Source organism: Gavialis gangeticus, unplaced genomic scaffold (genome assembly GCF_001723915.1).
Source record: "Gavialis gangeticus isolate Ggan-Ray unplaced genomic scaffold, GavGan_comp1, whole genome shotgun sequence".
In the NCBI taxonomy this organism is placed as follows: Eukaryota; Metazoa; Chordata; order Crocodylia; family Gavialidae; genus Gavialis; species Gavialis gangeticus.
This window is the reverse complement of record NW_017728992.1, coordinates 147,010,389-147,021,170: the sequence shown is the minus strand read 5'-3', so window position 1 is coordinate 147,021,170 and position 10,782 is coordinate 147,010,389. Positions and strand designations below refer to the sequence as shown.

Here is a 10,782-nt window from a genome sequence, read left to right as displayed (position 1 = left end):
TTAGAAATGGCTTCCTTGAGGATCTGCTCCATGATTTTTCCAAGGACTGAGGTGAGGCTGACTGGTATGTAGTGCCCTGAATCCTCCTTTTTCCCTTTCTTAAATATGGGCACTATGTTTATCCTTTTCCAGTTATCTGGGACCTCTCCTGATCACCATGAGTTTTCAAAAATGATGGAGAATGGCTCTGCAATCACATCAGCCAACTACCTCAGCACCCTCAGGTACATCCCATCCAGCCCCATAGACTTGTATATACCCAGCTTTTCTAGGTAGTTCCTAACCTGTGCTATCAACACTGAGGGCTGCTCACCTCTTCCCCAAACTGTGCTGCCCAGTGCAGTAGTCTGAGAGCTGACCTTGCCTGTGAAGACTGAAGCAAAAGTAGCATTGAGCCTTTTCTGCATCCTCTGTCACAAGGTTGCCTCCCCCATTCAGTAAGGGACCCACACTTTCCCTGATCTTACTCTTGCTACTAACATACTTGTAGAAACCCTTCTTGTTACCCTTCACATCCCTTGCTAGCTGCAACTCCAATTGCACTTTGGCCTTCCTGATTTCATCCCTGCGTGCCCACGCAATTCTTTTATATTCTTTCTTAGTTAATTCTCCAGGTTTCCACTTCTTACAAGCACCTTTTTTGTTATTTAGTATACTGAAGAGTTCTCTGCTAAGCCAAGCTGGTCTTCTGCCATATTTATTAGTCTTCCTGAGCATTGGGATGGTTTGTTCCTGCGCTCTCAGTAAGCCTTCTTTAAAGTACAGCCAGATCTCCTAGACTCTCCCGGTCAGACTGACTTCCCAGGGGATCCTGCCAATGAGTTCCCTGAGCGAGTCAAAGTCTGCTTTTCTAAAGTCCAGGGTCCTTACTCTGTTGCTCCCCATCCTTCCTTTTCTCAGGATCCTGAAGTCTATCATCTCTTGGTCACTGCTGCCCAAGCTGCCATCCATGATTACATTCCCCACCAATTCATCCGTTTGTGAGCAGCGGGTCAAGAAAAGCGTAGCCCCTACTTGGCCGCTCCAGCACTTGCACCAGGAAGTTGTCCCCAATACTCTCCAAAAGCGTCCTGGATTGCCTGTACACTGCTGTATTGTCCTCCCAGCAGATGTCAGGGTGACTGAAGTCCCCATGAGAACCAGAGCTTCCTCTAGCTGTTAAAAGAAAGCATCATCTACCACTTCCTCCTAGTCTGGTGGTCTACAACAGACCCCCACCACAACATCACCCTTGTTGTTCTCCCCTCTGAGCCTAACCCAGAGACTTTCAACAGGCCTATGTCCAGCTTCATACTGAGCTCTAAGCAATGATATGGCTCTTTTACATAAAGTCCTCTTTAGGCAATTTAGAGGTTACTTACGACGTTGGCTGCAAGTCTCCAGCTTTTATGCTTGTGAAGAAAATCCTGGAAGTACTCTCTATTACTGGGTGTGAGCTGCCAGCTGGCCCCGAGCTGTGGAGGGAGTGGATCTTCCCTCCATGGTGGCAACACCTCCCAGGGCCACCTTGGCATGCAGCTAGCAGATGGGTGCTTCCCCAGCTCTCAGGCAGCACCTAGCCCAATCCAACTGTTCCCTGAGCCCAAGCAGGGGTGGCACCTGCCCACTAGCAGCCTGCCTGTGCAGCTTAAGGGGCCCCCACCATTGCAGAAAGAAGGACTGGGGCCCTCCACAGCTCAGAGACTGCTCAACCACTGACAGCTCACCCCCTGACCACAGGATGTGGGCAGGCTCTAGAGGGGGAAGGATCAGGCCCCTCACCACTTCTGCCTTCAGCCCACCTCTTCTGTGGCAGGGGAATGAGTTGTCAAAGACTGCAACATTGCAAATAGCTATGTTGCAAACTAAACTACATGTGGATGCGGTTTAACTTGCAATGTAGCAAACTTATTTAAATCATAACTCCTCCCCCCACATACATGTACAGTGTGATGCAATTAAACCACAAAAATAGCCAATTTTCATCATGTGTACAAGTGCCCCTAAGTGTTAACTGCTTTTTCACTGCCTGAAGGATGCAAATAGAAGTAAGAGTGTGCTTGCTGAAATGGGAAGGCTATGAAAGACTTGAGTGTCACAGGATAACTGTTTTATCAGGCCTGAAGCAGCTGCTGATCAATCTGCCCAGGTGTCCCTCCTTAACCAGGTGGTCCTGGGGCTGTTTCCCACTCTCTGCTTGTTAATCCCCTAATCCAGGGGTTCTCACACTTTGTGAAACTGTGACCCCATAATATAATATATAAATTTGCGCAATCCCCACCATGTTTAAAACTATTGATTAAAGCCAGGGGTTTTCAGCCTTGGTTGGCGTACCCCCAGTAGTTGATCGATGAGCAGGGGAGGTGTCCCCCGGCGGCACGTTGACAAGTTGGGGGGGGGGAAGGGAGTCACCTGCGCAGAGTGTGGCAGCGAAAGCAGAAGCGCCAGTGGCACGTGGCAGCAGAAGTGGTGCAAAGTGCTGGATGGTGGAAGGGAAAAGAAGTTTGCAACCCCCTTTTAATTGCTCCCCCACAGTTTGAGAACCTCTGCCCTAATCTACCCTACAGGCTTGTTTGTCTTGCCCTCCCCTCCTCATACTCTGCTCCCTGCCACAGAGAGGGACTGAAGTGGAGTATAGATCACTGGGCAAACATAAAATTGGGGGCCCCCTCTAGATGTGCACCAATATAGCGGTTGCATATTGGAATGGCACCAATAAAAGGAAAAAGGCACCATTATCAGCCATCTGCTGTTTCTGGCCAGTGTAGCAGATTAATATCACCAATAAATTTCATCTGCAAGTGGCCAGGAACACAGCCGGGCAGTGTGGAGAGCAGTGTCCGGCCAATAAGTCTGTGGAGAGGTAGGGGCATGGGTGAGGGAAGGCACTTTCGGGAGCAGATGGAGGCCCCCACGGTGAGGGAGGGACTGAGGCAGGGGTAGGGGCTGGGGCAGGTGCAGGCATTGCTCAGCCAAGTAAATGCATGGGCAGCTTGAACTGGGATGGCAGGGGGTCCAGAGGGGGAGCAGCTCCCCACTGCTGTGTGCAACCTGGGGGAAGCATGGGGGGATGCGCTCCCCAGATTTGTGCATGGGGTGAGGGCAGGCTGCCTACTGTAGGCTAGGGGCTATGCCGACTTCTTCCCAGCAGGGGGGCTGGGCCAAGCGGTGGTGGGGCTTGGAGGGGTGGCTATGGGGAATTTTGGAATGGCCATTGCCCCCCAAGCTCCCCCTAGTGCCACCCCTGTTCAGGGCTCCCTCTGCAGCCTTTCCCTCAGAAGGCCCCATGCAGAGTGCCCCAAGCAGAAAGTGCGTGCTAGCCTTTATCCTGGTGGCAGGGGAGGGGTCAGCTATAACGTGTTCTATGGATACTGCTAACAGGGCCGGACACAGTCATAGGCAAACCAGGTGACCACGCAGGGCCTGGACTGAAAGGGGACCCAAAAACGGTAATTATCAAATTATTATCATCATCATCTCTGGCAACAGAGGCCCCTGCTACGTAAAGTTTGCCCAGGGCTGCCAGGAATCTAGGTATGATGCTGACTGCTAAGGCAACAAATCTTAGGGTGAGACAAGGTGCTTCAGTATGAGCATTGAATGAGACAGATGTAAGGAGAGTGTGAATGTACATGTGAGCACTACCACTTAAACTACTCCAGTTTCTTGAAGTACTCCAGTTGCAGTGTAGGTTTACAAGAACCTGGTTTGAATCAGGGAAGTAGCTGAGAGGAGCTGAGAAATGGTAAATGTGCACTTCCATTATTACCTGGGTGTATGCCAGGTGATCCTGGAGCACACTTAATTGGTTACTGCTAACCTAAGGCTGTGTGCCTTAAGGGCTCAGGACATGACATGCACGCACAGTAGGAACATGTATACAGACAATTACTGGTATAGGAAGACCTGATATTTCAGGAAGACTTAAATAAGCCACTATGCATGATTGCGAGCATCAAGTAGCTCAAGGATACCACAGATCTGTGGTAAATCTGGAAAAAGGTGGAAAGGAATATCCAGTTTTATGCTAAGCTACTAGAAAGTAGGAACAATTAATAATCAAACAGGCATTAGAGCCTCATGACATTATTTATGGTGACATAATTTGATTACTGATCACCATCCATTAACACAATTAAATCAGATGAAAATGAAAGAAAAAAATTATTTTTGTAAAACAAGAACCTTATTTTAATTTTTTGGTCATAGCTGCCAGTAAGCCAGCCTCGACAAGGAAGCTAGAATGTGCTCTGGACAATGCCTGCCCCTGATTAGAATACTTTGCTAGGAAATGGGAAGACAAAGCTTCAAGTCCCTTCTGAGATTTGAACATGGATTTCCCACTCCATTGGCTAGTACCCTGGCTGTTAGTTCCTTGAGCTAAAAGGTTAGAGGACCCACCCTTCTTTTTCCTTTGGGCCATTATCCACGGCCCCATGGAACCCTCTTCTGCCAAAAGCAGAAATAGAATGCAAAATCTGCACAGGTACCAAAACTTGTATTTATACAAGCACATAAGTGTTATTTAAGTGCATAAGGGTAAACAGGATTTGTCCCTGTAGGTTCAAAACTAAGTGATTCAAGAGAATTAGCAACTCTTTCCCGTTGTATTAACAATCTATTCACTATACCAACTTAAAACTGCAAAGCAGTATTCGACTGTTTTGGATAAAATTGAATAACATTTGTAAAATTATTAAGTTTGATATTTCCCTCCCAAACTGCAAGACTGAAGAGTGAAGTAGAAATAGCCCAGAAACTAATCAGGAAAAAGGAATCACAGAATCAGTGCAGCATGCTTCTACCTGTCCACCAACACCCCTTAGAACTAGTGCAACATAACCAAGGATCATGAGACTGGAGATTCATTTGAGGGTTGGGGAAACAAATAGCTGCTTTCCTCTTCCATTAGCAACAATAGTTTTAATTCTCTTTCTGTACCATTAACTTGGAGGGGTCAGAATGCACTTCCCTCTCAGGAGGGCAAGCAGCAGGCCAGGCTGGATGTTAGATACATTGAGAATTAAACACAAGAAGCAGACAGACTTCATTTATGCCAGGAAAACAATCCATGCGTTTGGGACCAAAATTTTTTTAGGACTACTTCATTAGAGAAGTGTACAGTCTCTTCTGCCATACCTTGGTATGGAAGGGGAGAAAGCAAGGACTCATTACATGACAAAAATAACATTCAGCTTGGGGCAAAGTCTATTACCACCATTTTTGAGAGGTCAGGCTTTTGTCCTGTGCAACTATGGCTAAACAGCAACAGTTTTTAAAAATATTCAGACAGACAAAATAGCTCAGTACAGTATGTTTTCTTGCAGGAAACTAGAAATCATATGCAAGTTAGACACTGATCCAGTGAGCTTTGAAAAAAGTTTCAGTGGAATACATCCAAGTATATGCAGCTGGCAGGATGATAGATAAGACATGTGCAAAGTAGAAGTGCTATTTTAAATGAGGTATTCCTTGGAAGCAGATAGCCATTAGCTGGTATGGGGAGACATGATGCATCTTCCAAAGAGCACTTGCCCACACAGGGATGTAGTTGTTGCTAAGTAGATGAGCACTCTAGTACCCTCCTCTCTCAAGTGCGCAAGAATGTAAAATTGAGTACACCAAGGGCCTTGTTATACCTTACACTGAGCCACACATGCTGATAGTGCTAGCTCTAAGTTTGGAGCAGTCACACCCTTAGTCCAGAAACCTTCTCTGACTGTCCCCCACCTACATAACTATACCTTGCCACTAGATGCCTGGTGAATAGAGGCAGGACTAGGAGCTGTAGCTGTGAGCTGCCAATAGAGGTCTAGTGCATCAGCACAGGCTTCTATCCCTGGTCTACAGGTAGCAGTGAGAGAGATCCTAGGATACCAGAAGACTTCAGCTTGGGTAGCACATCCATGGAGAGTAGCCACACCTTAATGAAACAGGAGTTGGGTAGCATAGATCAGAGATGATCCTGCCCTGGAGTGACATTAACTTTGAACCACATACCAACTGCTAGGAACCACTCTAAAAAGGTGTTAATCTGTACAAATCCAGGGATTAAAGAGCTCCAGCAGTTGCCCAAAATTACTGTACAAGGCCTTGACAAAATCTGTGCACAGAATTCTTGTCCTATCACTTTTCAGTCTCCCACCATTAGAAAGAGACAAGACCACCATTTCTATGAGTATTTATTGGTTCTCTCAAATTGGATATGCTCTTTAAGTGCAAACAAAGTTATTTTACTGCTTGAACAAACAAGAGATGAGAACATCACAGTCAATTGCATTTATAGAGTAAGAGTCAAGTTCTGATCTCACCACTTGCATACAAAGCTCAATGACACTGGGACCAACTGTATCTACATACGAGGACAGAATTTGGCTTTGCCATGTAAGACATGTTACAGTAGAAAAATGAGTTTAAACAACTCTCATGTTGAAGCCATTTTCATTCATTAAAGGAGAAGCAAGGATTCAGGAAACTAAAGAAAGCTTAGGGTTTCACAAAATTTGCCTCATTTCAATTTAGTACAGCAACTGAAGAGTTCATCCAGTTGCCAGGACAAGTTGATTGTTGTTAAAACAATTGGAAGGAAGAACCCTCCACAATTCCACACTCTTTATTTAAACACTTTAGTTTCAACTTTTCAGCATAAAAGTCTTTCAACTTAAATATTTGGGCCATTAAAATCCCTTGCTTAATTATCAGTTTGATTATAGACATGTGGAAAGGATGCTGATAAATGGAACAGCACAAAATCTGCCTTCAGTTATATCCAGGATTCCTAGGATTCTAGTGGTAAACACAAGAGCAGGATTTAGTCTATAATAAATTCAGCAACTCAGTTCTGTTGGTTGGAAGTCTGGTGAAGAACATAAGGATAATGGACGAAACTTATTTCTGCTTTATTTGTAACCAGACCTTCCCCCTTCCCTCATTTTAGACATAAAAATCAGGCACACTACCATAGTAAAACTTGACCAAAGGCACCCTCTTTGCCATCCGTCAATGAAGTGGAGGGAGAGAGAAGATAAGCAGATTTCATTTGCATAGGCAATACCAACACCTCCAAGGTAATCATTTTCATACATTTGGGCTATAAATTAAGTTTGAAGTCTTGGCTGTTGAGGCACTGAAAAAAAAAAGTTATCCTTCCTGCATGACTAGAGGTAGCAGATTTGTACTCTGCTTGCCCTGTGGAACCATACCCATGTCAAATTGCTGGAAAGAGTCAAGAGGCAAGTGCTCCTATTTAGTAAACAGCTGTTTATCTACATGCCATTTGAACACTCTGTATCCCTAACAAAGGCCCAAATGGAGAGTGTCACGATAAAGCTCAGCAGATCCCATTGAGAGCCTCTCATCATCCAAGCACTATTAAAAATCAAAATTGCCAATAAATGGGCAGAACTTCAGACTTGAGCTTGGAAGCAGCAGTGAGGTTGATAAATGACACAGTGACATCAATAGGAAAGTTCCTCCCAAGCAGTTAAATATCTATTATTCAAAATTACTAAAAAGCTGCCACTTTAGTGGAGTCTCAAATTTGGACTCTGCATTGTACTTGGAAACTGTGTGGTGCTGAGAAGCTATACAGAAGCAGCAGCAGCAAGTTGTATCCTGTGCAGAACAGTAGAATTTTAAATCACTAGACCAGGGTGGTGGGAGGTAGAATAGCAGCAGTAGCAAGACAAGAAAAAGTAATAGATTTGGCAGAAGCAGCAAGAAAGCAGCAGCAAGGCAAGAGAGATAGAGATGATGCAGAAATGGCAGCAAGGCATCTTTTCAAAGCCAGGCAACACTCTATCCTTGCTTTGCCCCCAGAGCTGGGGGTGATGAATCCACATGACTGCACATCCAGGCTTTAGTACTTTGCCAGTCTAATACTGAGGTATGAGTGAGGTCCAGAGGAAGAGGGAAGTGGCATGTGTTTGTCACATTACAAGCAGGTAAGGAGCAGCAGGAAAAGGATGACTGCAAAAAATGCCCTGAAAGATGTTTTACTGTTTGCAAGCCATTGATCCACTGTTGCTGCCTTTTCCTAAACCAACAGTGCTCCTCCCCTGAATAAGCTGTCATTCTATATACAGACTGAGCTTCTGCATGGGGAAACTATTGTCAATTAGTGCCTGTGGGGGGAGCAGAGGACACAATACTAGTTAGGCTTTGGCATCTGGGGATTTCCTCACTCAAACCTCTGCAGAAATTGGATGTTTCTATTTGAAGGAGGCTCTCACGACCCTGCCCTTCAGAGGCTGCGGAGGACGCCAGTTATCCACCAGGGGGCAAAAAGGTTCATTCTCAGCATTCATGGAAAGGCTCCGCAGCTTTGCCATCTACAAAGACCCAAAATAAAAAGGTTTGCGTGGAAACATAGAACATATTTGGGGCAAATCCAGAGCATAATGCCTCAACCTGGGGATTAGGGAAGAGTTTTCCTAGGAAAGTCATAGGAGAAGAGAGCTGAACCCTCTTCAGCTTCAGAAGCCCTTGTGGATCTTTAATTTTGGTCTAATAAAAGATATCAGATTCACCCAAAGAACCTTGGCTACATATGGCAAGTCACTTAGCAGAAGATACTGTTTCTGGCTGCTTCTTTGGGATACTCATAACCCTCATAAAGTCTTTACAATGCACATAGGATGACCATGCCTTGTGTAACTCTGGTGCTTCACAGGCAAGCCGTTTGCCAAGACACTACCCACCATGAAAGAGGTAGAGGACAGTGTCTATAGGATGACACTAGTTGTGTAAATATCATGCTTGCACAATTAGCAATAAAGTGTGCATCAATTGGATTATTAATCTGAATTAGTGATGAACCCAATCACTTTTACTAACTGTTCCAGTGAAGGGATGAAATGCCATTGTGGAATTGGCTATAGACTGGTTCCAGTTTGTGCAAGTTCTGTCCAACGGGCATAAAAGAGGTAGCTACTTGACTAGATGGGGTAGGTAATTCTGGCCTTGTATCTCAATACATTTAACCAGGATTTAGCATAATCAACTAGTTTCTGCACTGAGGTGCTTGCAGGGGCTTCTGGAGGAAGAATTTGTTTTGTAAGGTTTAAAGAACCACAAAGACCCTTGTGGCCAGCATGCAATTTTAGAGAGCATTTCAAATTTCCAAAGTTTGGGTTTAGTCCAACATGGAAAAAGAGCCTCAAAAAAAGTAGCCTGGGGAACATCCTCTTTAGAAAAGAAACAGTTTAAGCTTTTTTCACATGCTCCTAATTCTACCAACAGATCTTACTGCAGAAGTATCTAGGCTAGTAGCTGGGTATAGACTGTAGCCTTGTTGGTTTAAGGACGTAGGTAGACTAAGGGTATTTGTACCCAAGTTTGCAAGGAAGAATTTTTCCAACTATTTGAGTTGGTCTAAAAGATACCAGATTTACCCAAGGAACCTCATCTGCCTAGGCTACTAACTCTCAGTAGCCTAGATACATCTTCAGTATCTCGTGTTATTTGAGTGCAGCTTTCTGTTTTGTAAGGCCTACGTGAAATAATGCATCTGAGCCATCTCCAGGACCATCCTTGCCAACAATCAGGGAAGAAAGGCAAAGAAGAGCTAGCACCCTTCTTTGAGGTGGTGAGAGTCCCATCCATCTTATTCCTCAGCTTGCACTTATTCCCCACCACATTGTTATGCCATCAAAACCCTAACCTTTGTTCCTTGGTCATTGCCTGGCATCCTGTGATACCCTCCTACTCCCAAACTATTTACCTTCACTCAATATGGAGCTCCCTGGCCTCTAGGTGACCTGATCTTTCCTACCAACATGGCCTGGGAAGCCAGAAACTGGAACCGAGAGTTTTCAGAAGCAGCTCAGGGTTACTGCCTTTGGGGCCACCCATTCAAGTCAGAGAAAGATGGAACTGGGGCATGTGAGCAAAGTAGACGTGTGATACTGTGCCCATAGAAGACTGAAGTCCTCTACAGCACTTTTGGGGTCCCAGTCATGCTCTTATCAAGCCAATCAATAAGGTTTTCAACAGAAGGGCTCAATCAAAGTTCCCACCCCCACCACTATTTTAACTCAGAGTTGACTCATTCAGTATTCTATACAGCTCTAATGGACCTTTTCCTTACTGGAAGAGAAGTCAGAATGTGTCATGTACATCATCTGCTTAAGTGTCATGAAAGTGAGTGAATCTCTAGCTTCAGTTTACCTGGTCTGGGCTGACAACAATAGGCTCCCTTAGAAGAATCCACGTGATACACTCTTCACAAGGAGGTGTAGTGAAGGAGCCCTCATAGGTCCAGTAGTCCCGAGATTTGGGGAAAAGGATTGATGGATCAAAATGTTGGAAAGGAGCTTCTTTCCCCTTAAAGAGAGAAGACAGAAGTCTCTTCAGCAACCCATGGAGATCCCAATCCTTCTCAAATGGGGAGTCAAGTTACCAAAGAAGAAAAAAACCCATCTGTATACAAGAAGAATATCTCCATCTGCTGTCACAACTGCTCTGTAATTGTGGCTATGAAAATAAATGATGTTTCTTGGTTCAGCTGGCACATTTTAGTGATGTGCCCTAATCACTGAGCTACCGGGCAAACTGGAACAGTCATTGCCCTAAGAACTATTTCCCCCCTCTCCCCCCATGATTATCAAAACCACGTTTTTAGTGAAGAGAATCTGGGCAGTGTCAGCAGTCAGGGTAGTGGTACCCAAGTTTCCAGGCTCTCCTCCTTTGACAGCTTCTGTTTTCTGCCCCTGGGCACAAGGTGGGGTGGCATAGGCACAGGATCATTGAGGACCTGGTGCTTCTGTACTGTACAGAGTCCCAGCATGGTGAGGAGTGGGGTGG

General features: G+C 45.2%; 2 protein-coding genes across 2 annotated transcripts in view; both read right to left on the bottom strand.

Moving 5' to 3' along the window:
* The window catches only part of LOC109304998 (carbonic anhydrase 3-like), a 54,736-nt gene that overhangs the window by 37,633 nt on the left and 6,321 nt on the right, over positions 1-10,782 (bottom strand). The gene's annotated exons all lie outside the window — the stretch shown is intronic.
* LOC109304999 (carbonic anhydrase 3-like) overlaps positions 6,148-10,782 on the bottom strand; it is a 93,240-nt gene continuing 88,605 nt past the window's right edge. The window contains exons 8-9 of the mRNA XM_019527873.1: positions 10,147-10,302; positions 6,148-8,309 (exon numbers count right to left, since the gene is read on the bottom strand). Coding sequence (XP_019383418.1) covers positions 8,190-8,309; positions 10,147-10,302 — 276 coding nt within the window. The 3' untranslated portion in view covers positions 6,148-8,189. The remainder of the gene's footprint in view (positions 8,310-10,146; positions 10,303-10,782) is intronic.